This window comes from Myotis lucifugus, unplaced genomic scaffold (assembly GCF_000147115.1).
Source record: "Myotis lucifugus unplaced genomic scaffold, Myoluc2.0 scaffold_384, whole genome shotgun sequence".
NCBI classification, from domain to species: Eukaryota; Metazoa; Chordata; class Mammalia; order Chiroptera; family Vespertilionidae; genus Myotis; species Myotis lucifugus.
The window spans coordinates 648990-674488 of record NW_005871432.1 but is presented as its reverse complement, the minus strand read 5'-3'; the positions used below and the strand labels follow the sequence as shown (position 1 = coordinate 674488).

Genomic DNA, 25499 nt, shown 5'->3' with positions numbered 1-25499 from the left:
CCGTGCGGGAGGGGCGGGTCATCCCTGCTTCTCCTCGGGTCACGTGTGGCAGGAAGTAGCGCCTGCTGCGGAGTTTTCGGGATGGGGACCTCCCTGGACATTAAGATTAAAAGAGCGAACAAGGTTTATCACGCCGGGGTAAGTGGGGTGGGCGGGCCTGCGGATTGTGTCGTTTCCAGGATTCCACGCACATCTGGGTGTCCCTGGGCGGGACGGGGGCGCGCTGCCAGCTGCCCCACCGGGAGCCCCCACCCCCGGAAGAGTGGCCGACGCGGGGCGTGCGGGCCCGAGGGGCCGGCGCCAGGGCTGCGGTGCTGATCGCTGGGCTCCCTGGACATCCGGCTCGGCCCCGGGCCCGGGCTGGAGCTGTCGCAGGGAGCACTGAGACCTCCCTCCTCTGCAGAGGTCTGGTGAAGAAAGGCAGAATTCACCTTCGAAACAGAAATATGCACTTCAGGCTGTGGTCAGCCCTAACACTGTACAAAAGTTACTCATTTCTCTGGTTTTATTCTTCGAATAGCATACAGAAAGAATGGCCTATTACAATGAAGTAAAAAAAAATCTTAACTATGCCATTAAGTTCTGTGCTACTGGCCGCTCGCTTAACCTCCTCGGGCCTCAGTTTCCTATTTGCAAAATGAAACTGTTGCGAGGTTCCTCTGCCCCGGGGATTACCAACCCTTACTTTTCATCAGGATCCGTCACCGGGGGGATTTTAAAATGTGATTGTCCAGGTCCCACCCCAGCCATACCAACGATTCCATTGTGCAGCCAGGGCTGAAACCCCAGTTGCTCTCACTCTGTGGAATAAAATTGAGAGTAGTGGTTAGTCACATGAATGCAGCTAGGTCTCAAAAGAGATAGAATACAATACCAGGCAAAAGATCATGAATGGATGCTAAAAGCTTTGGGTGCAAGGGTATTGGAGAAACCTGGTATTTACACGACTCAGATAGTCACCTTAATTGCAAAGGGAAGACATGTTTATAATGAAAGGGTCTGGTAGTCATCACCCAAGTCAAGCCCCACAGTGAACACCTCACCTTACCATCACTGATGAGACTGACAGACGTTCTGGTGTAATAACAGGGTTCTGGCATGACGCACTGAGGAGGACACAACTCCCCTATGCAGTATTCCTGCCAAAAATGTCTAACCTAAATCAGTTCATAAGGAAACAATCGGGCTTATCCAAAATTAGGAATATTCTATGAAGTTATTGGTCTGGATTCTTCAAAAATGTCATCTTGCCTGGCCGAGGTGGCTCAGTGGTTGAGTGTCAACCTGTGAACCAGGAGGTCACCGTTTGATCCCTGGTCAGGGCACATGCCCAGGTTGCCAGCTCGATCCCCAGTGGGGGGCGTGCAGGAGGCAGCCCGTCCATGATTGTCTCTCATCATGGATGTTTCTATCTCTCCCTCTCCCGTCCTCTCTGAAATCAATACAAATATATATTTTTCAAAATGTCAGTGTCATGAAAAAGGGAATTTTTCTAGATTAAGAGACTAATTAGACTAAACCAAATACAAGGCCTAATTTTTGATAAATAGATTTAAATGTGGACTATCTGTTAAATAATAGTTTTATATTGGTATTAAATTTCCTGAATGTGACATTCATTCATATTTTGGTTATGTAGGAGAATACTGAAATACATAAAGGTCAAGTGCTACAATTACTAAATTTTAAATGGTCCAGCCATAAATGGTTCCTCTCTATTCCTCTCTAAAATCAATAAAAGTAATAACGATAATAAAATATGGTACAAGTAATAAAAAGCACATTTGGAAAAGATGCAAGAAATGGAATCGTGAAGTTGACCCAGCCGGAAGTCTTACCCAGCCGGGGCCACTCCTGTGGGTGGCAGATGAAGGTGGTGTCAGCTGTGCCATCTAGTGCACATTCTTTGGTGCCGTTATCTGGACCAGAGTCTGCAGTTACTGGTTTATTGCAGTGTTTCTTAATCTTTAGTCACTTTTGCACTTAATGCATTTGACACTAATGCGATTACACTAAATACATTTTAAAGGAGACCTTACATGGCAATTGTCAAAAAAACCAGTATAACTTCTACATAGATGGTTGCTATATACTTTTTAAAATATGTTTTTATTGATTTTTTTAGAGACAGGAAGGAGAGGGAGAGAGAGAGAGAAACATCAACGAGAGAGAAACAGCAGTGTCCATCAGCTACCTCCTGCAAACCCCTTACCTGGGATCCAGCCCGCATTCCGGGCTGCCCTTATCTGATTTGAACTATGACCTCTTGGTTCATGGGTCAATGCTCAACCACTGAGCCACACTGATTGGGCTATATGTATATATTTTAAAAGCAAAAAAAAAAAAAAAGTTAATCTGATTAGTTGACAAAAATATACCCTTGACTCATGTGTTGGACTTATGGTCTGTAATTCAGGGTAGGTGGAGTAGGAGGCCAGCACTGTGCTGGCTGCTTCCTAAGCTCCAGCTGGCAGGACCTCTGCTGGCTCGTCCCTTGATGAGGTCTCAGTGCCTTTGGACGGTGCATGTTTCGAGCGTAGGCTGCACCATGGTTGTGCGCAGCGTGGCCTTTCTTGCCCACCCTCCCTACTCAGGTGTCTGCAGGGGAACTAACAACATACAGGCTTTCAGTTTTCTCTGTACACCTCCACAGCACTGCTGAAGATTCACTTCCTGAAGATCTGACTCATCGGTGGCAAGGCCAGAACCTGTAATTCTCATGGTTTGCTTGAAGTGGCTGCCACCTATGTTGGCCTGTTCCTTAGGTCATAGGTGATTGTTAGAGGAGTGAGCCGTGTTTGTCCATGTAACCAGCTAGAACAGTCTGGTGTGTGGTTTTGTCAGCATCGCTCCCACTTCACCAGTGAGGAAACCGAGGCCTACACAGGTTGAGGAATTTGCCCGAGGTTACAACTCGCGAGAGTCAGTGTCAGCTCAAGTCAGTCAGATTTCAGAGCGAGTCCATCCAGCACTATTATGTCTCCTCCCTAAGAGTGACCATGTTTATGCAGAAGGATAAATTTTTAATGTAGAAATAGTTGTTATTAATTTCCTAAGAGTGCTATAAAAAGCATTGCAATATTTCAATAAAAACTGGTATGACCTCTACTCAGATGATTCTGTACCGTGTTTAGAGTATCTTAGTTGTGGAAGCATTTGAAAATGGCTTTGGTTCTGTTTGCCACCAGAGAACGTAAGTTATGGTTGGATTTAATATTGACATTTGGGTTTTTCCCTAGAAAAGGATGCTCATTCACAAAATGATGGAGTTTTGTTGTTGTTGTTGTTGTTTTATCACAATTGAATAATTTTTAAAAAAATTAACAACTTCACATTTTACAGAAGGCTGGAAGTGAGAGGGTAAGTCTTTTCTTCCTCTTGCTGACCCTCTTTTCTGTCTCTGGGTATCCACTGAAACCTGTTTACTATTCCAGACATTTCTTATGAACAGCAGGTGTACATGTGTATACACACACACACACACACACACACACACACACCTTGTTCTTTTTGCTTAACAATGTGTCTTTGTCTTGGATGCCTTTCGTTATTACATCTTCATCAATCTCATTCTTCTTTTCTATTGTAACTTCATCAAAACAAATCCATTCAACCAATGTTTATTGATCTCATGACGCCTACAGGCCAGTGGAGAAAGAGATAAATGCGCAAAACAAAAGGTAGATAATACGGATAAAGTGCATGTCTGAGATTTGAGGGGCACGAAGCAGGTGTAGTCATTTCGGGGAAAGGGAGCTGGGCTTCATTGAGGTGACCATGCTTGAATCTGGCTTTGAAGTCTAAGTTTTCTCTGTACATCTCCGCAGCATTGGTACAGACTCGGTTACTAACGATTTGGCGCATCGGTGGCAAGCGCAGTACCTGTAATTTGTGTGTAACGTGCACATGTGATGTCTTCTCCCGGAGAGTCCCCCCATTGAGTCCGGGAACTTGACTTGTGTTTCCAGAGCCCCACGGACGGTATGATGCAGTCAGGAGTGTGATAAAAATTCCCCAATTCCAGATTTCCAGCCAAAGTTGTGATTTCCCAATGAGAGGACTTAACATTGTTTTATAATAACGTAAACTAGCATAGCCCTTTCCAACTCCCGGTGCTTTCATCCTCACAGATCCTGAAGGGGCGGCATTTCCCCCACGTTATTATTGAAAAGACTGAGGCTCAGAATTCAGTGACATGCAAGAGCACCGATGGGAACAAATATTTGAAATCGTGTCCTTTTATTCTGAAGTGCAGGACCCTGTGCCTTCTCTGGGTCCTAGTTCTCATCTGTGGGATGGAGGTGATGCCCACTCAGAGGGTTTGTTGTGAGGATTAAATGAGATCGTGTTTTAAAACATTTATTATAGAGCACAGATTGCCAGTTATAAAATGGTCACAGGGATGCAAAGTACAGCATAGGGAATATACAGTCAATATACTGTAATACCTACGTATGGTGCCAGGTGGGCACTAGACTTACTGGGGTGATCACTTTGTAAGGTATGCAAATGTCTAGTCACAATGTTGTACACCCAAAACTAATACAACATTGTATGTCAACTGTTACTGAAAAATAAGTTTTTTTAAGAGACATTAATTATAGGTTCTGACTCCAATGGTAGGGGGTAGAGGTACCATTAAGCTTTTCCACGATGTCTTTTCACACCCAGTGTTAATTAAGTTGTTATGTACCCCGCACATGGCACAGAGCTTCTCAGATGCTGTCCAGGAGTTTGGATGTCCCTTCATGGTGGACTTGGAGGAAGGAGGGCCAGTGACCGAGGCGATCAGATGGATGACCACATTGTTGGCACTGAAGCTGAGTGTGGTTTGGGGTTGCTGTGTGCTTCTTTGCTTGGCGCAGTAGATGTGTTCTTGACCAAAGAGTTTGACTCGGATTCGTTGTAGATTATGTTATTTCAGTGCGCCTGCCAGAGGAGCTTATCAGTTAAAAGAACCCTGCAATAAATCTTTTTGTAATGTAAATACACTTCATTTGTTTTTATAAAATTCAGAATGTTTAACATTCTTTAATCCTGGCATACGTACTCATGAAAACAGCACTGTTAAATATTATGGTTGTGAAAAACATAAATAAGAGATTTACTGCCCAGCAGAGCCAGGTTACAGTGATGAGGGATTTATGTACTGAGGGCTCATTGCTGTTGCCACAAAGAAAATTCCTACACACATCAATTCATTATTATGAAGAAAAATTGCAAAGCTAGAATGGTATGAAAAATATAAAGCCTGTTTTACTTTATCTTACTGGATTCTTGATATATACATGGTCACTTATAGTGACTGCTTTGGCAAGGACTCGGGGCATAAAAATACAGATCTTTGAAGCCCTGGCCAGGTAGCTCAGTTGATTAGAGTGTTGATCCAATAAGCCACGGTTGCGGGTTTGATCCCCAGCCAGGGCACAAACATGAATCGCCAATGAATGCATAAATAAGTGGAACAGCAGTTCGATGCTTTCTTTCTCTCTTGCTTTCTCTGAAATGAATTTAAAAATACAAATCTTGGAGCTGGGAGGGATCTCGTTTTGTGGGAGGTGTGAACCTTTAGAAAACACCGTCTTCTAAACTTGAAGTGGGTCTCCCATCTCACTCATAATCGAATTCTCCTGAAAAGGCTTGTCTCCTAAATCACACCCAAACCCTTACATCGTGCATGAGAGGCATTTTCAGAATTAGCCAAGGCCTGTTGGAAGACTGGGTTGTAATGAAATCATTCATATAGTTCTCCGTTTGGTGTTTGGTGCTGCAGACCTTGTGCTGGCCTGGCATGGGTAAGCCTGGCCACGGTGGGCGTGTCAGTTTCCAGACTCTGCAGCCTCGTAAGTCTCAGCACGTCATGGGCATTCGACCCTGGTAGGCTCTGGACTTCGGCAGGATGGATGGATTTTTCTCTGCCTTCCTCTCGATGCCAAGTCCCCAGGCCAGTCCTCCTGACCTCACTTCATCCTGGGTTCAGCCTGTGTGGCAGCCTCCGCCTTCCGCCAGTTCTGGGGTGATTGTCCCCAGCACCGAACTCCTAGCGGTGCTGCTCCAGGATCTCATTTTGTTGGAGAGATGGCCCTTCTCTTCCTCCTGTGATTCCCCCTCACCGACCCCTTTCCTACTGCTCCCCAGCCTGAGTCAGCAGAGCCTGGCCGGCCTATTCTGTAGCTGGTCGCTGCTGTCACCATCTTGCCTGACCCTGGTCCTCCTGTTCCTCTGAACCATGTGCCTCCCACTCCACACTGTCCTTTGGGCCGAGCTGACCCCTCCTGTCCCTTCTCACTCCCATCACTCTAACTGCACCCTTCCTCCCTCGGCTCTGCAGCCCCCTCCCCCCTGGGCCTGTCCTCTGCATCCCTCTCCCCCTGGCCTGTCCTTTGCATCCCTCTCCCCCTGGCCTGCCCTCTGCATCCCTCTCCCCCTGGCCTGTCCTTTGCATCCCTCTTCCCCTGGCCTGCCCTCTGCATCCCTCTCCCCCTGGCCTGCCCTCTGCAGCTTCTGTCACCCGGCCTGTCCTCTCACGGTGGCTCGTCTGCCATCTGCCCTCTGCCCTCTGGCACAGGCATGTTCCAGGAAAGTGTCACTTGAAGCTGGTTTTCCACCCACTTTCCATTTGACTTCAGCTACATTCTGGGAGTTTTTGTTTTGTTTTTTTGAATTATATTTTTACTGATTTCAGAGAGGGAGAGAGAGCTAAACATCAATGATGAGAGAGAATCATTGATCGGCTGCCTCCTGCATGCCCCAAACTGGGGATCCAGCCCACAACCCAGGCATGAGCCCTGACCAGGAATTGAACCATGACCTCCTGGTTCATAGGTCAACACTCCATCACTGAGCCACACCGGGGCTAAATATTAATCACTTTTAGAATATGACCCTGTTGTCAAGAAAGTGGTATAAGTTTATATCCTTTTAACTTGATTATCTCTGTGGGCTTTTTTAGTTGAGGTACATCACATACAATGGATCACTCTCTTCAGTGCACAGTTCTTTGACACTGTAACCACCATCACAGTCACGATGTGGAGCAGTTTTGCCACCCCCCAAAATTCCCTGTGCCCCCCACTAGCCCTGGCAAGCACTGATCTCTTTTTGAGCCCTGTAGTTTTTCAGAATGGCATATAAGTGGCATAAATATGACTATATGATATGTAAGCTTTTGAATCTGGCTTTGTCAATTAGCATATTCAAATTGCTGTGTGTATTAGTAGTGTGTTCCTTTTTAATCAAGCAAGTCAAACTCAAAGACTAACACGGGCCAAATAAACAAGGTTTAAGTTTATGTGGGCCGCAAAATAACAAAAGCTTCAGTTTTCATAGAAATGTAGCTTTATTTCGATAGAGACATGCTGAATACAAAGGGCTGAAATAAATGAGTCATTGTTAACATAAAATAATAGAACATTTTAATAAAAAATTAATTCTTGAACATTAACTTACCAGACACTGAATAACTGCACAAATTAATAAGTAACACAAATAAACCTATTTTTCTTGTTCTCCGAAAGCGGAATGTTTCCTGTTGCACACACCAAACAAGTCAGTCCAAGACTAATTACGTGGCCATCGGCTGCTAAAATATTTGCTGCTAGTATTAGTGGAGAGAAATGGTGCACTTGTGCGTAAGGCACATAAGGGAAATAAATGCAACACAATTATAGTAATCAGTCATTAGCGAACGTTGTAGTTCATTATTAATAATCTATATCTATATATATAAAAGCCAACCGGCCGACCAGCCAGTAGCTCTGACACGCAATGACCACCAGGAGGCAGGTGCTCAACGTAGGAGCTGCCGAGCTGCAGTGACTTGGCAGCTGTGGTTCTTGGGTGACGTACCTGGAACCAGAGAGGAGGGAGCCTGATTCCGGGGTGGGTCATCCGAGAAGCACCCTCTCACAATCCGGAACCCCTCAGGGGATGTTGGAGAGCTGGTTTCGGCCCGATCCTGCAGGCCAGGCCGAGGGACCCCACCGGTGCACGAATCCCTGCACCGGGCCTCTAGTTACGTATAACAGGATATTGTAAAAATTAAGTTACGAAATTTTTATTAAAACATTGCTTACATACTGTTATATTGGCTGGGCCACAAAAAAATTCGTTGTGGGCCGCATGTTTGACATGCTTGTTTTTAGTGCTGAGTCATCTTCCCTTGTATGGATGTACCACTTTTCATCCATTTACACATTGAGGGGCATTTGGGTGATTTTGAATAAAGCTACTAGAAACATTTGTGAACAGGTTTTTGTGTGAATGTAATCTTTCACTTGAGTACAATCTAGAAATGGGATTGCTAGGTAGCGTTAGCTCCATTTTAGTGATAGATTGGAGACAATGCATTCTCTTCAAAATTCTCTTTTCTAGTCAACATCACATAATATTGGCCATTATTTACTACCTGGAGAAATCTCTGTGATCGTGTATTTTTCACATAAGGTGGAAAACAGTTGTTACATAGAATAGTGGAGATAGGGATACCTAACAAGCTGAAATCTCTAATGTTTCTGATTTTCACTTCCAACCAAAATGGGTCTCTGAGTGCCACTAGAAAGACTAGAGCGTTTCAACAAGCAATTTGTCTAACTTGTGTTTTCCCACCTTGACTTATCATTTTTTAAAAATTTTGGTTAATTAATGCATTTGATTCTGTCAGTAAATGAAAGGGCAGGTCCTGTTGATGTATGTGATCTCCAGACCAAATGTGGAGTAAGAGTCCCAGGTGATCCTAAGTGTTTCTGAAACGTTAGGAAGGAAGGACTTGCTCAGGTGCGCAGAGGACTCCTGGGAACAGCGGTGGCTGTCGTGGCACATCATGCTGCTGGGACGGACCATCAGAAAGGGAAGACACTGGAGAGAGAATGGCTGGGACACTCACTGAGAGGCTTTCACTTCTCTGGCTGTTGTGTTCAAGTCCAAAGAGATAATCCAGAGAAATGTGACTTTGTAGCATGCAATCTTGACATCTCTTCCGAGGAAGACCACTGTGCCCATAAGTTACCAAATTTATATAATATATATAAATATATAAAAATATATAAATAATTGATTTCAGAGAGGAAGGGAGAGGGAGAGAGAGATAGGAACATCAATGATGAGAGAGTCATTGATCGGCTGCCTCCTGCTTCCGGCACGTTCCACACTGGGGGTTTAGCCCACAACCGCCCACAACCCGGGCGTGTGCTCTGATTGGGGATCGAACTGTGACCTCCTGGTTCATAGGTTGACACTCAACCACTGAGCCACTCCAGCCTGGCAAGTTACCAAATTTTAAGGGGCTTATAATTTTGTACATTTAAGGCCAGAGGGTACTCATTCTGTAAAGATTGATTTATTGTGTTAATAGTTAACCAGTTCACTAGGTTCAAAATTCATGAATTTCAATTTTTAAAAAATATGTTTTTAATTGATTTTAGAGAAAGAGAGAGAGAGAGACAGAGAGACAGACGCATTGATTTGTTGTTCCACTTATGCATTCATTGGTTGATTCTTGTATGTGCCCTGACTGGGGATCCAACCCGAAACCTTGGCATCTCCAGACGACGCTCTAACCAGATGAGCTACCCGTCCAGGGCTCTGCTGGTTCTTTTAATGTCACCTTCTTGTAGGAGATGAATGTATTCCTAGACCAAGCCAACTGAGGTTTTCTATGTGACTTTGTTTAATCTACCTCTACTTTTCTCCTGCCTGTGAGACAAGCAGCTGGGGGAGGTTCTCACAGTGTAGAGGCCTCGGTGCCTCCCACTGCTGCAGACAGGGCTTCCTGCTTCCTGCTCGGGGCACAGTTGTAGGATTCTCCGTTGGCCTCTGCCTCCTCTGCTCCTTAAAACCTGACCAGTTTCCCCAGCGAGCCCTCACCTCCCAGAAGCTACTTCTACAGCCATGGGCCTTGTTTCGGCTTCTTATTGCATGTGTACCGCCCCGTCGTCACTCTTTGTGTAGCTCTTCCACCTATTTCATGGTATTTAACTGGTTTTTTGCTTGGCTAAAAATGGAGTTTGTGGTTTTGTTACTTATTCTGTTGGATGATTTCCAGGAAGCCAGGGGGGATGCTGAGTTGATGTCAACATCTTCAAACCCAGAGTCTAATTATGGGTTTGGTATTTAATTCCCAAGAACAAGAAAGAAAAAAGTTGTGTAGTTGGTAGTGGCCTTTTACATTTAGAGAAGACACAGTTAGAAAAGGTCTCCCTTTACCACCCTCAGGGTCGTGGTTTCTGCTGAGGAAGCCAGCATGGCTGGCGGCGGGGTGACGGTCGCCTCTGAACGCCCTGTTCCAGCCTCATCTTTTGGTCTGTGGTTGAAGAAGGCCGTTGGGACTTTTCTTTAGACATGGCTCCCCCACGACAAAGACTTACATTGATTTGCAGAAGCTCCGTATGGTGTGGTTGCCTCGAAGGCTTCCCCTCGCAGAGGGCTAAGGTTTCACAGGCCAGTGGGAGCCCAGGCTGCGTGCTGGCCACTCTGACGATAGCACAGGCCAAGGCCCTCTTCAGGGCCAAGATGTGTAGTCAAGAGCACCGGGATCTGTTACTTTGTCTTGTGTGTGCACATGTGTGGGGCTCCATCTCTCCTATCCGTGTTTCTTAATCTTTCTCATGTCAAGGGCCTCCTTGATTGAGAGGCCAAACGCTATGGCTCTTCTTCCTAAAACATCGCACGCCTGCCGGTGGCTTTGTACATCGTTTCTGGGGTTCATTGCCATCCTTAAGTCTGAGTGGCCTCTCTATGAAATCATGGCCCTCAGGTGAAGAACCTCCACTTACTATGTTGGGGGAGGAATGGGCACTGTGTCCTCCTTGTCAAGAGTCGACTCTAGACACAAGTCTACGGGGAGGTTCTCCGTGATGTTGCGGTTTCCCCTAATTTATATTCAATTTCATTTAATATTCAACTTCATTCTGTCCTCCTTTGCCAGGACTAATCAAGAATTGTGTGGTATACCTAAGACTAACACAACGTCATATATCAATTATAGCTCAATTAAAAAGAAAGAAAAAGGTTGTTTTCTCATTACTGTGAGGCTTAACTTGTTGAAGTCTTCTGTTTCTAAAATTCTTGGCTCCTTGGGCTATTCTTGGACAAATTCTGTATCTTCCTTTTGTTGGTAGGAATTGAATAGACCTGTATGTTATTAGAATGTCTAATTTATCTACAAATACTTTATTAATTTTGTATTCTCTCCACTATATTCTTAATTAAAATCAAAGAATGACAAGAGAGTCCCTTGGGTCATGAAGTACTTACTCTGCTTGCTCCCAAGGTACTTCACTGCCTTGTCCTTGGTGAGCAGTAGGTTGGGGAGGTTCTCCTGGCGTCCTGGTCATCGAGTGCCAGCCAGCGGCCAACCCAGTCCCCATCCCAGGAGGCTCCCTGAGAATGTCCTGACTGAGTAGAAGCAGAACTTCCCTCAAGTGCCGTTGTGTTGTTTACTTAATAACGTTTATGAAATTATTTTGTCTCATTTTATTTCTGGGACATACCAGTGAAGTGTGTGTTGTTTTTTTAAAATATATTTTTATTGATTTCAGAGAGGAAGGGAGAGGGTTAGAGAGATAGAAACATCAATGATGAGAGAGAATCATCAATCGGCTGCCTCCTGCACGCCTCCCACCCGGGATCGAGCCTGCAACCCAGGCCTGTGCCCTCAGCTGGAGGCGAACCTGGGACCCTTCAGTCTTCAGGCCTATGTTCTATCTACTGAGCCAAACCGGCGAGGGCTGAAGTGTGTTTTTAAAAATATACTGGTGGATTTAAATTTTTGAAAGTTAGATTTGTTTGATTTGGGTTATACAAAACTTAATAGAATTAATTTTAATTAAATGTAAAAGTTATTTGAGAGGAATTTTCATTTGCTCATGAGCTTTTAACATTAAGAGCTGTACTCCTTGAATTCTGCTTAAAATGGAGATGCTAGTGTTTGTTTTCGCTCGGACTTCAGGGCTGTGGGGTGGGGAGTGGGAAAGACACATACCCAGCACGTTTAATACTGAGGCCCGCCTCCAGAGTTCCGCCCAAGGAGCGGACTTGGTGAAAGCTGTTTCTCTAGTGACTAGAGGAAATAGAAGGTAAACAGATGTAAACACCAGTAGAACAGGTTGGTTTTTAATGCTTTGATCTGCAGGTCATTTTTCATTTTTGCTGTTTTTCTTTTCTTTTTTTCTAGTTTTATTGTCAACTTTCTGTCATGTTACTGTTTGGCATCAGTCGTGCTACATTTCTGAAGGTCATTTAAGAAACGCATTGTTTTGTATTTATTGTAGAATCTCTGTTCTGGGTGATGCTGTTTCATCTCCTCAACTTCCTTTTCCTCTTCATACCCCCAACCTCACCCGGAGCAAATTGAAACTGGGAAGTTCTAGGACAGAAAGAAACTGCCATGCATGGAAGAATGCAGTGAATGTCCATGTTATCTTCAGATAAATGGAGATGATGTGAAATGGTTGTGAACCAGGGGCCTTGGCCTTGAACGTTCGCCAGATGACCGGATGTGGAGGGACAGGAAGCTCTCCGGTGAAAATGCTGGCTGCCTTCTGGGATGTATAGATAACCTCTAGGTCTCTCCAGGGAGGCCCGCTGGGCTGACGCTGTGTTAAATGACTCTCGCACGTGGAAGTGTGCAGTCACTTTCGTCAGCATCCTTGAGGGAGAACCTCGAGACAAGGGTTTTATTTTATTGCATTCCTTCAGAGGAGAGCGCTGCCATTCACGTGGGGGGACTCTGCCATTCGCCCCAGGCCCTTCTCTGCCCTGTTGAATTCAGACCTTTGTTGGGATTCTCCCAGCCAGAAATGAAGATGTTTCTGGAAGGCTGAGATGGGATGAGATTGGGTGCCCAGCCTGCCCTGTAATAATCAGTACCCACCCCCACCTCACCTGGACCCGGGCCCGTACCTGGGGCCTTTCCTTCTCTCCTGGCCTCCTGGTGTCTGATCTGTAATAAGTGCTTGGTCAATGTCTGCATCTTTGAACAAATTGCTGGTGAAAGAGGCTTGCTTTTGCTGATGAACAAGGTGGCTGAAGGGACCTCCTCGTTTGACTGGGGCTGCCTCCTCTCCTAGGAGATGCTCTCGGGCGTGGTGGTCATCAGTGGGAAGGACCCCGTGCAGCACCAGGGCCTCTCCCTGACCGTGGAAGGCACCGTGAACCTCCAGCTCAGCGCCAAGAGCGTGGGCGTGTTCGAAGCTTTCTACAACTCCGTAAAGGTAGGAATGCCTGGTGCACGCCATCGGTTCAGTACTCATGTTTGTGGTGGTTTTTACTTGTCTGTCGGTATTTTGCAAATGGTGCAGTGATAGTCACACTTTTAATATTTACTAACCAAGCTGGAAAATAGGTCCGCTCATTCTGAATAGATCCTTGATTGGAAGTGGCTTGCTTTATTCCTGTTAGAGAGGAGCAGGAGAGCGGTCAGGGCTGAGCCGGCCATGACCAAGGCCAGCGCTCCTCGGAGGTATGCGGTGGTCCTGCCCTCACCCTCCTCCAGCGGGGCTGTCACTGTCCCTTTGCGCACGGCTGCTGCTGGGTATAACGCGCTGGAAGAGCTGTGGCCATTCTTTTTGTCATTTAGGGTGGATTCCGAATTCCAGAATGTGAACTCTTTTTCTGTATTTATAGTTTCCTTTTCCTGAAGGACATATTAACTTTCAAATTTGAGGGGGGAAGAGGTAAGAGGAAAGAGGGGCTCATTAACCGCATTCCCATTCAGGGCCGTCCCGTGTTTTCTACATTAGCTCTTAGAGTTTCACGTCGCGGGCCGGGCCCTGTCCCTCAGGGGATGAGACACAGACTGGGAGGCTCAGAACGTTCCCGGCGGTGGACTGAGTGGCTTCTCTTTGCAGCCGATCCAGATTATCAACAGCACCATCGAGATGGTGAAGCCGGGGAAGTTCCCCAGCGGCAAAACCGAAATTCCTTTTGAATTTCCTCTGCACGTGAAGGGGAACAAAGTTCTGTACGAGACCTACCATGGCGTGTTTGTCAACATTCAGGTGAGTTTCCCAGCATGCAGTGGTCTTCACAACTTCCTCCTGGTGGTCCTTCCACTGGAAACGTGTGGGTGGACCTAGAATGTAACCCTGCGCTTCCTGCCGTGACCGCCGTGTGCTCCATATCCGTGTCTCGCTTCCCCGAGGCACACGTTTCCTGTGTGACCATTGTTTTCAACAGGAGCCCGGGGACCCACGCTGCAGCTTCTTCTTAAAACCCCTTGTGTCCCGTGCTCTGTGCAGCCACATGGGCTGTGAAGGGCGCTTTCATTGCTGGGTAACAGATAGGCCTCCTCCTCTCGGGCACCAACCAGCTTGTCTGTTTTTATTCGCATAAACATCTCTTTGTTTAACACCCAAAGGCTACTGCTGCAGCATAGGCTGTATCCTCTATTGAACAAACCTTGTAAACGAGGGGAAGTGTATTTATGACTTCCTGTCCACCACTGTGGTTCCGGATGTCTTTCACAGTTGCTATTGTCTCTGCATTTGGAGGCATGACAGAGAGAGAGAGAGAGAGAGAGGGGAAGGGAGAGAGAGAGCGCACGCCTTCCCTTCAGTCAGTGGCAAGAAGGGTACTTTTGTGATGTCAGTCCTGCTGTGGCCCCCTTGCTTAATGAGATGAGACCCGTGTTGTCTTATGTGCAAAAGGGCTGAAGTTAGGAATTTTTTGATTTAATAATAAAGTTTTAGCTGATAATTTGGTCTTGGTAGAGACCATTCCCCTGCTAGTCACCCTTTTTACAGTGAAAAGTACCCTTCCTAGGAGTCTGCTCTCAGTCTATGGGCGAGCATCTTCTTGCTTCATGCCTGTTGATGGTGTTTACTGATGGTCAAAAAAGATGGAATCTGCACCTTCTTTTGTGCCCTGCTCAAGTCTGCCCACTCTGACTCCTGCCGCTCCTACCCCCGGATCACGCTGTAGTGACGGGGGAAAGATCACGATGAGGTGGAAAGAGGCAGGGCTTTGCGGACAGATCTGAGCTCGAATTACAGAACTGCGGAAAGACTCGGAGCATGGGCTCCTGCCCCGGCAGGTGTGACTCCAGAGCCCACCTCTGTGACCCCCGCAGCCTTCGCGGCCTCTCCTAGGGGTGAGTGAGGTCTTGGCGTGAAGTGCTCAGATACAGTTACAGCCTGGCATGAGGGTGTGCCACTGTATGGTCACTGAATGACTAAGTGAGTTAGTGTGACTGCCCTTGCCCTGAGAATTCTTACATTTCTATTGTTAGAACTGAGATAGTACATCTGAGCGAAACACAGTTCCTGGAACATAGCATCAGCATTTTCCTCCGCCTCCCCCTTTGTCCAACCCTCCCTGGCTTACCACCAGCTGCCTTGTATATTAATTATGCTTTCACACTTAAGAAACATTGTGACCAAAAGTTAGTGCCTGTTATTCACACCCTTTTATTTGCAAGTTATAGAAATCCAGCTCAAGTTGACTTAGCCAAATAGGGATATGGATCAAAGAACTAGCGACTCCCAGGAGCGTCGAGGCCAGGTCTCCCCGTGTGGCACAGCTGGCCGCCAGCAGGCGGCTGCGGCCCACCGTCTGCCCTTGCAGATCTCACTGGCTTCTGCTCTCGGTGCCTGCTCCTCCTCACCCTCCACTCGGCCTTGCTCTGTGCTGTGGGCGGGACCCTGCACCCCTGTCCCTGGGTCCGACCACAGGATGGCTGTGGGAGTCGGCTGAGAAGTAACCTTAACGTGTGTTTTTAAATAGAGAAATGCCTTCATTTTGAGCATTAACTCACCCTTCTGTGTATATTGATTTCAGATACACATTTATTAGACTACGTTTCCCTGAAACACTGACTTGTCTCCTTGAACATTCTAAGATGGAAACAAATGACGCTGACTGCCGTTTTCTTCCCCGTTTCCATCCAGTACACCCTGCGCTGTGACATGAAGCGGTCGCTGCTGGCCAAAGACCTGACCAAGACCTGCGAGTTCATCGTGCACTCGGCGGTGAGCGGCCGCGGGCCCTGCCGGGCTTACTGATCACAGTGAGGAGTCAGCCTGTCACTGACGAGCACCGCGTGGTGTCATCCCCTGCGCCCGGCGTCCCCTGGGTGGTGCATGGCCTCGCATGGCGCTGCACCTGGGGGGTTTGTGCCCCGTTGAGGAGTCCCAGCAGGGGACCCACCTCTGTTAGCAGCAGTGACCACGCTGGGGGGTCTCACCTTTGTCCTGGGGACACTCACCTCAGCCCTCAGGCTGCACGGCAGGCAGCTCAGATGGCCCAGCCTGGTGGAGCGTCAGGGCCTTAACGTTCGTGGCAGACCCAGCAAGAACACACGGGCACGCGGGGCGGGGTGGGTCGCCCCTCCTACCACCTCCTGATCCTCAGCAGTGACATAAGGTTCTTAACAAATGCCTTTCACGTGTCACCTTCGGGAACTGGAGCCTCCGTCCCACCAGGAGACGCCGGGGAAGTTCCTGGGAGTCCTCTGTGGCGCAGCTAGGGCTGTGCCTCGGGCATGCACACCTCGCAGTGGCGGGCAGCGCTGGCCTTGGTGTGACACCTGGTGATATAGTCATGCTCACAGCCCTGGGTCCCTGTGTCTCACGCGGCGGCTGCCCCCTCTGTCCACATCCACGGTAGCCTCGTTCCCTCGTGCGGTCAGCACCCACGTACCCTGCCTCTTGGTGCCGAGCTCTTCCTGGTTCACCGTGTCGCCCTTCCTGTCTCTAAAGAGGGAAGAAGTCTGACCCACAGAACTCCTGGCCCTCACGCTCTGATTGTGGTTTCCCTCCCGCTGCAGCCTCAGAAGGGGAAACTGACTCCGAGTCCCGTGGACTTCGCCATCACGCCCGAAACCTTGCAGAATGTCAAAGAGGTACGCGTTCCTCACCCCGGCCAGCGGTGTTTTCTCAGCCCCTGGTCCCACTGGCAGGCTGTTGCCGATGGTTCCTCATTTGGCTGCCGAGAGGAGATTCCTGATTATCGTCTGTACCCCAGACAGTCTGGAGTTCTACTCTGATTTCTTTTTAAACTCAGAAACTCCTTAGGAGACTCATACTTGTGGGAAGTTTCCTAGGATATATGTTTATCATTTCTTACATCTTCTCCTAGTTTTGCACTGTGGTTAGACTCTTCCCTGAGCCCAGTCCCCACCACCTGCGTGTGGCCACCTGTCTCTCCGCCTCCATGGACACAGCTGTTCTTCCTGCTCCCACCCCGCAGCCTGCTCTCCGGGCCCTGTTGATCAGTCGGGTTGAAGGCAAGCTCGGGACGGCTCCCGAGTGAGGCTGGCCTCCTCCCTCAGAGCCACAGCGGAGCAGGGCGTGTGGTAGGCGGCCTTCAGAACGTCCACTGACTACCCTGCTTTGGAGCACAGGACTCCAGGGGGCCCGTCAGACTGATCTTCTGCAGGAAGCAACCTTGTGAGGAGACGCACGGGGACGGTGTGGGTAGGGATGGGCCCGGCTCCACCTCTACCACCTCACCTGCCCTGAGAGCTCCCGAGGGCTGTCCCAGTCAGCCCCACTTTTTCTGAAGTTGGTTAGAATAAGTTTATATTTCTTGTAAAGAATCTAAATCAGTGGTTCTCAACCTTCCTAATGCCGCGACCCTTTAATACAGTTCCTCATGTTGTGGTGACCCCCAATTTCATTGTGACAAATTGAACATAATTAAAGCATAGTGATTAATCACAAAAACAATATGTAATTATATATGTGTTTTCCGATGGTTTTAGGCGACCCCTGTGAAAGGGTCGTTCAACCCCCAAAGGGGTCACGACCCACAGGTTGAGAACTGCTGCTCTAAATGCTAGAAAACGTGGTAACAGCTGGAGTGAGGAACTGGTGGTGAACAGAGAGATAAAAGCAGCCCAGTGCGGTCCCTCGTCAGCGCACCGAGCCCGACTAACAGGGCGGAACCATTCTTCCTGATTTGAAGACCGTCCCATTGTGTTCCTTCCACCTCGCCCTGTGCTCTGGTAGATCGTATTGTTCCTCTTCCTGATTTATTAAGGTTGTGTTTGTTCCTTTCTGTTCTTAGTGTTGTTTGTTCCTTTTTTCTCTAACATCCTGTTTCTCCTCTCCTGGTCGTTACCCTTAAATGTTCAGATACACATGGACGTTATAAGTTTAAATAACACTGAGACTCAGCTCCGTCTGACACAAGGCTTGTAACGTTTTTGCATTTTCTCTCCTCACTCCGCCTTGTTTGTTGTGTTTGAAATCGACGTTCCGGTTGTCATCAGTTTCATTTTTCCCAGAGTTAGTCTTTATTGGCTTACAGACCAGTTCTTCGTCGTCGCCTGAAGTTTCACAGTCACATTCCGTGGCCTTAACTAAGTTTTACCATGGTCATTGCTCGCCATTGATGCTACTCCCTTATGTTTTCTTCTTTTCTCAACTTCGTTCTCGTTTAGCTGGAATACATCCTGGAGTCCTTCTTTCAGAAAGGGTGGGGAGTGAGCGCGAACCCTCGAGTGGCCGGAAAACCCCGTACTTGCTCCCACACTTGAATCCTAGTCTAGGTAGAAAAGTCAGCTCTAATGTCATCTGCCCTTAAATAGTTCGTTCCCTGGGTTTCTAGTGCCCAGTGATACTGATGACAATCTGGTCCTCACATTGTGTGAGCTGCTGTTCCCTCTCCCTCTCCCTTATCCCTCCTCCCTACAAACTCCCAACCTCTCCCCGCCCTGTGCTGGATCTGGCTTTAGTCGGTGTGTCTGGCATTCAGTGGTCTCCTGCACTGGGAGGCCGAGCCCGCCTTCAGTCCTGGGAATGTCTCGGATATCACTTCCTGGACGCATCCCAGAGAAGCCCTGGGCTCAGGCCCCGCTCACTGATCGCTCGTCAGTGGCATTTAGCGCTCCGGGTGGGATGCTTCCTCACCACCACGATTCCTTCCTGCGCAGGGCTCTCCTTCACGCTGCCCCTTATTCATGGCGGATGCAGCGCCGTCATCCCCGCCTCCTGTGGGTGCTGTTTCCCGGGGGTGGTTCTCTCTGTAGAGTGCGTACCTCCTTTGCTTGCTCTTATTTTCCTCAAGTGTGTATTGACTCTTGGTTACTAGTTTATATTGTAGATGAGGCCCTGAGACGTATGGTCTTGTTAGGCCCTGTCCTTGCCCCAGACAATCTGTTCTGGTTATAAACGCGCTCTGGCCGAGGAGCCGAGCTTGGAGTTATAGGGGCGGAGGCCTGGCCCTGTAGCTTCTCTCAGGGTAGGGTGTGCGGGCAGCTTGTCTTTGGGTTGCCGGGCTCCTGCTCTGTGGCCGAAGTGCCTTGGGGCACTTCTCTCCTTGCCCAGCCTGCTCTGGGCGTCTCCTGAGTGGAAAGTCCCCCGTTAGGGAAGCTGCAGGCCACCTGGGCAAGTGCTAGTGTCAGAGGCTCATGAGGCCAGTTGCCCACCCTCTGGTTACCTGGGAGCCTCCCCTGGCTGCCCTGCCCCCGGGTGCCCCCCCTCTGGTCTGACTGACGCCCGTGCCTCCTGGGCACGCTCGCTCTCAGCGCTCTGCCAGCTGTAGGCCGCAGTCCCTGAACTCTGGTGAGCGTCATCGTCAACCACAGTCTCAGAAATGCCCCCTGGGGTGGCCTTGGTGGCGGCCTCGGTGGCGCCGTGGCTCTGCCGGGGGAGGAGGGGGCTGTTTGGACTTGTGTGTTCATCATGCTGGGCCAGGAGAGGGCTGCTGGTGAGGCTCCTCAGCTGGATCTTGAGAGCTTTTCATTGTTCATTTGCTTAAAAGAGTTTTAATGTGGTGCTACTGGTGCTTATTTTTCTAAACAAGTAGCTGATTTTACTTTAGTTATTTTTAGAACTTGGTCTTGAATGAAGACTTTTTTCCAGCTCCCTGCCCTTCAGTCCCAGGCCTGTGCTGTCCAGTAGGACGGCCCCGGCCACAGGTGACCGCTGGTCTGAGCTGAGGCGCTGCGGGCGGAAGGTTTGGGTGCCTGAGACTCAGCCTGAGAAAGAGAACATAACGTCGTACTTTTCAAATATTGATTGTATGTGGACGTGATACTGTTTTGGATGTATTGGCTAATTTTACCTGTTTCCTTTACTTTTTAAAATGTGGCTACTGGAAACATTTAAGTTACGTATGTGGTCACATGTGTGGCTCGTGTTACGTTTCTGCTGGACGGTGGTCTAACTCTGAATTATCTCCAGCGACTGGACCAGCCCGAGGTGAAGGCGCGACAGCGGTGTGGGACTCCTCACCTGTTTCCACATCATCACTCCCCTGGGGCCAGTCTCCTCTGCCCCCAGAGACAAGAGACAGGCCCACGGGCTCCCAGTCCAGCACGGAGGAGCACTGTTCTCTCTGCGTTTCTTGAAATAAAATAATTGTGTCAACTTTTCAAAATTGTATTACACAGAACATTTTAAGTTCTTTTTAAAAAATATTTTTTTATTGTTTTTTTTTTTTTTTTTAGAGAAAGAAACATTGATGAGAGAGAAACATGAATCAGGTGCACGGCCCCTACTGGGGAGCAAGCCCAAAACCTAGGCATGTGCCCTGACCAGGAATCGAACCTGTGACCTCCTGGGTTGACACTAGACCAGCCGGGCTTAAATTAGTTTTTTAAACTTTTTGGCGTGTGGGTGTGACTAGTTGAGTTAAATATTTCTCAGACGCTTTGTACGTCATTTCCTCCGTGAGGAGCTTTCCCGTCTGACCTCGCCGTCAGGGTGGCGGAGGGCCTGTGCGGGGCCGTGCGGGCCGCATCTGCAGGAACTCAGGCAGTCAGTTAAGTTGACAGAAGATGCAAGTACTCGTCTACCTTTTCCCCATTTTGTAAAACAGGGTCCCGTGGGTTTTAACAAAATTATCCATCTTTGTTTCCCGTTGTTGTTTATCCTAAATGACTGGAGTCATTTCCAGTCCTGACGCCCTTGTCTTCGTCCTGTGTTAGAGAGCCTTGCTCCCCAAGTTCCTGGTCCGAGGACATCTGAACTCGACCAACTGCGTCATCACGCAGCCGCTCACGGGCGAGCTGGTGGTGGAGAGCTCGGAGGCCGCCGTCCGGAGCATCGAGCTGCAGCTGGTCCGAGTGGAGACCTGTGGTGAGGGCCCTGCACTGCCTCCTGCGCGGTCACACCTGCTAGGGAGCCTCGGCCCCAGTGACGGAGGGAGGACGGGCTGTGAGGGAGGGGACTCTCGGGAACCCTGGCGAGTGGGGAGTGGGGAGTGTGTCCACGCAGGTTCTCATGGTCACAGGGCGTCCTGATCGCTGTGGGAGGCTCGTTGGACGGTCCTGCTTTCTGACCACATGGTGCTCGCCCCTCCCCCAGGGTGTGCAGAAGGCTATGCCCGGGACGCCACAGAGATTCAGAACATTCAGATCGCCGACGGGGATGTTTGCCGGGGCCTCTCGGTGCCCATATACATGGTCTTCCCCCGGCTGTTCACCTGCCCCACGCTGGAGACCACCAACTTCAAAGTGGGTGAGTGCCAGCTCCCAGCCCTCAGTCCTGAGACGGGCGTGGCCCACAGAAGGGGCTGCCCGTGCCCGGGACAGACACGCGGTCTGCTCGGGTCAGGCACAGCTCAGAGCGCTAGTCCTTCCATCACTCCACGGAGCTCACAGAGCTGCCATGCTGGGGCGGGGGTCCACCGCCAGCAGTCCCAGCTCCTGAGGGCACTGCCTTGTCACCCAGGGAAACGCCAGCAGCCACGTTAGTGTGGGCCAGGGCAGGGGACAGTGTGGCCAGGGCAGGGGACGGTGTGGCCAGGGGCAGGGGACGGTGTGGCCAGGGGCAGGGGACAGTGTGGCCGGGGCAGAGGACAGTGTGGCTGGGGCAGGGGACGGTGTGGCCAGAGGCAGGGGTCGGTGAGGCTAGGGCGTGGGATGATAAGCTGACGGGAACTAGCACAGCAGTGGACAAGCCGGCGCTGTGCATGAGGTCAGGGCGGGGACCAATCCGTGACAGTTCTGTGGCCATTAGTCACTTGAAACCTGTGTTTGTGGACAAGCTTCTGCCCACGGCCGAGGCCCCCAGTGAGGAGGTGTGAGGCCTGGGAGCTTCTGCTGCTGTGCCGATTCTCTGAGCAAAGGGGACCCAGTCCCTAAGGCCATTGCGTCCTATTAACGTCACATCCCCCCTAAATCTTGTGAGGTGCGTTATGTTTAGTCCAGAGAGCATCTTTGTTTTAAACTAGACCATGATTTTACTTAAACCAATTCCAAATAACGTAACTTAAGGGCGTTTTTATCACCAGAGTGAGCGTGTGCTGTTGGTTGAAAGAGGGAGGCTGTCGGCCGCACTGAATCCCGGGCCTCTCGGGCCTGTCCTTTGTCTTCTCAGAATTTGAGGTTAATGTCGTGGTGCTGCTTCAGGGCGACCACCTCATCACCGAGAACTTCCCGCTGAAGCTCTGCCGGATGTAGCCAGAGGGAGGATGTAGCCGGAGGGAGCACGGAGGTGCAGGGCGGGGCCCCTCCTGGAGCCGGAGCCGGAGCCACCGCAGGCCCATCCTCAGGGATTCTGGGCAGATGTGGACCTGACCCCTTGGATCTGGTCACCTCCTTCCTCGTGTCCTCCACGCTCCTGCTCCCAGCGGCGCCTGGTCAGTCCTTTCCTTTGAAAGTCATCGGGACTTCCCAGTGTCTTGGCAAGATCATTTCCTGTGACTCCCGCCTTCTGGCTGCTCGTTAGGGACTGAGGACATGTCTGACCACGGTGTGAGCTTCGCTGGAGTCAGGTCCTGGGGACCCCAGGGGCCAGGCCTGTCTGACCGGGTCGCGACGTGGCCGGGACTGCGAGCCCAGAGCCACTGCTGACAGGGACAGGGAGCTCCTGGCTGGTGGCGCCGGAGATGCGCTCCGGGGAGGGGTGCCGAGTGGCCTCCACTGCAGGTGTGGGCATGTATTCCGCGCTGCCCTGTGGTTCTCCCACATTTTTCATGAGAACTTTAAAGTGTTCTTGCTGTCATGGGGGTGAGGGAGTTGGGTGACAATGGCTGAAGCAGTCAGTCTCAGGACCTGGTATGAAATCTGGTGCCACCATATTCCCAGAATGCACTTCCATGCCAGTCTATGTGAGGGGCACATATGTCCATGCCTGGTGTCGGGTGCACTGGCTGGTGCTGGGATGGTGCCCTGGACCAAGGAACCCGGCCTCTGCGACCTCCAGAGACCTGTGTCAGCCAGACCCCTCTGGTTCAGGGTGCGGTGAGCCTGTTACACCCACTGCTTCCCCCCCGCCCCCCCGTCCTGCATTCTTCCCACCAGCACACAGTGAACAGTCCTCAGAAGTAAGCCCTGCGCTCTGCAGGCCGCCTGGCCTTCCCTGCCAGTCCTCCCTCCTGGACAGGCTCGGGCCGGGCGGCTCAGGCTGGCGGCCGTGGTCCCCGCAGCCTCTGGTGACGAGAGCGGCTGAGGGCCAACAGCCGACTCAGGCTCGGCTTCGTCGGGGCCGTCGGTTCCCTCAGAGGACACTTCTGCTCAGTCTCCTTTGATGCTCACATGACACTAACAATGACCTGTCTTTGATGATGTGTTCACAGTGGCAGAAAACAGAGGCTATACTTTTTGGTAAATTTCAAAGGTAGAAATCATTTTTAATGAAGAAAAAAAAGCTAAATGAGAATTTTGAAAAATGGATTGGGATGTGTATTGCTATATAATTTCTTTACTAAACCAGTTTATGGATAAAATATAACAAGTGCTGTCCTTAGGGAGTAATTCTTACCTGAAGAGGATCCACAGCCCATTTCCTTCTGCCCAGGCGTCCCAGGCAAGGGCCTCCGGCTAGACATTCCCTTCTTGGCCAGACACCTGCACTGTGGTTGCCAGGGAAACGCGGATGTTTGGGTGTCCCGGACAGCAACCACCTGCTGCTGCCCAGGCTGGCGCTGGGCATCCACTCTCAGGCTCAGGGTTGTCAAGTTCTCCCGTTCGGGCTCGAGGAGAGGAGGAGGAGGAGGAAGGGGAGTCGGAGCCGTGAGTGCACTGTTCTGGAAAGGCCCACGTGGGCGGAGCACATTCTGGCCGTCAGAGCTCCAGCAGGATTGAGCTTAGTTCCCAGCCACGCTGAGCTCCAGGGCAGGTGGAGAGGAAAGCAGAATAAAATGTCAAAGCCGAAGCATCGCGCCTGGGTTTGTCGAGTCCCTGTCCGAACGCGGGGGGACGGAAGCTGACTGGCTCCCCAGGGGAGTCCACGTCCTGAGCCTGTGTCACTGGCCCTTTGAAAACTTCGGGCTGAGTTGCCCCACGGCCAGCGGTGGTTGGGCTGTAGCAGGTCACAGGCCCTCCCGCATCCCTCCCGCTCCCGCTTCTGGTTCAGAAACGGTTGTATTGCCAAGGACCCCTGCCTGCCTGGTGAGGGACTTAACTTCCTGTTCCTTTGCCTCTAGGTGTGGTCATGTGACAGGTGAGGGGCTAGCAGTTGATGACAGAAAGGCCATGTCCGCCACCTTCCTGCCCGTCCCGGGGAGGGGCCACCTAACGCGGCCCAGTTCCACCTGCGCCGAAGCCGTCCCCTCACCCTGACCTGTCACTGTGTCCTGTTTCCCCCCCACGGCATCTGTCACCTCACCTGTTGAGAGGCACCAGGGCTCTGCTCCCTCTGTTCACAGTCCGGTCCCCTCAGTGTGGATCCGCTGGATCAAACAGGTGAAGTCTGGACACGGAGGGAATGTGTGCAACTGGATCCAGTTTAGGGATGACGTGGTGATGGAAGACCCAGACGTCCCAGGCAAACCATGTTCTAGTCCCAAATTCCTTGCTCTAAGTGTCAGGGAATGATCTGAACCCACTCAGAGCACGAGAACACTGGAGAGTGAGTGACCCCCCAGCAACTCCTGAGGGTTTATTTCTGCTTCACAGCTGAGTGCAGGAAAGCCCAGGCCTGCCCCGTCCACGTCTGTTGACCTGTGGCCATCCTGCCGCCCCTCCAGGGAGAACTGGAGTCGATGGCCACAGCCACCATGAACCACGGCCCTTCAGATCCCAGCTGGCATTCAAAAAGGGGGAAGAAGTTTGTGAAGGACCCTGGGAAGGACTGTCTACCCTCACTTATGCTGGGGCTCCGGATGGGAGATGAAACATTGCAAAGCGAACCATTGCCTGGGAAAATGCTCCCTTTACAATATAAATAATTCTGTAACCACGAGACTCAAAACAAGCCACCTGAGTAGGAAAAAACCACACGGGGGTCTGAGGTGGAGGTGAGAGTAGGTCTCCCAGGCCTGTGCTCTGCACTCCGACCACTGGGAGCTGTTTATGTCTGAGACTGAGCAGTGAGTGTTCAGAGAATGCAACTTTACTCAGAAACTCAAGGCACCGAATTTATAGAAGCAAAGCTGATCCGACTGCACTTACACAAAATGTAGTCAAATTCCTAGAGCAGGTCATTCATAAGAAAGGGAAAAGGCAGACCACGCGTTGACAACTCAGTGAGGAGCCTGGATACCTGGATGCCCTCCTGTGAATGTCCTGGTGAAACGGGAGTGCCTTGGCCCTGCCCGGTTGGCAGGATTCTAACTTGGTGGGGTGTTTCATCCCCAAACCCAGCCAGTCCCCCTAAAGCTTTCTGTGTAAT

The 25499-nt window shown here is 50.0% G+C and overlaps 1 protein-coding gene across 3 annotated transcripts; it reads left to right on the top strand.

Moving 5' to 3' along the window:
* VPS26C (VPS26 endosomal protein sorting factor C) lies at positions 1 to 24041 on the top strand. Of its 3 annotated transcripts, none has more exons than XM_023743319.1 (9): positions 7 to 138; positions 12270 to 12519; positions 13068 to 13211; positions 13848 to 13997; positions 15885 to 15965; positions 16763 to 16837; positions 20870 to 21020; positions 21249 to 21401; positions 22263 to 24041. In XM_023743319.1, the coding sequence occupies exons 2-9, from the start codon at positions 12487 to 12489 to the stop codon at positions 22343 to 22345; spliced, it is 870 nt and encodes a 289-aa protein (XP_023599087.1). In that variant the 5' UTR covers positions 7 to 138; positions 12270 to 12486; the 3' UTR covers positions 22346 to 24041. The 3 variants fall into 3 exon arrangements, with proteins under 3 accessions (XP_006101909.1, XP_023599087.1, XP_023599086.1); XM_023743318.1 differs by lacking the exon at positions 12270 to 12519 and adding an exon at positions 12173 to 12232 and having other exon boundaries at positions 16 to 138; XM_006101847.3 differs by lacking the exon at positions 12270 to 12519 and having other exon boundaries at positions 1 to 138.
* Positions 24042 to 25499: the final 1458 nt, after the last annotated feature.

What these genes read in the sequence shown, in the direction of transcription:
- VPS26C (XM_023743318.1), top strand. Translation starts at nt 82, where the DNA reads ATGGGGACCTCCCTGGACATTAAGATTAAAAGAGCGAACAAGGTTTAT. An exon ending in CTTTCTACAACTCCGTAAAG is followed by an intron (nt 13,212 to 13,847) that starts GTAGGAATGCCT and finishes TTCTCTTTGCAG; the next exon opens with CCGATCCAGATTATCAACAG. An exon ending in GGTCCGAGTGGAGACCTGTG is followed by an intron (nt 21,021 to 21,248) that starts GTGAGGGCCCTG and finishes CCCCTCCCCCAG; the next exon opens with GGTGTGCAGAAGGCTATGCC.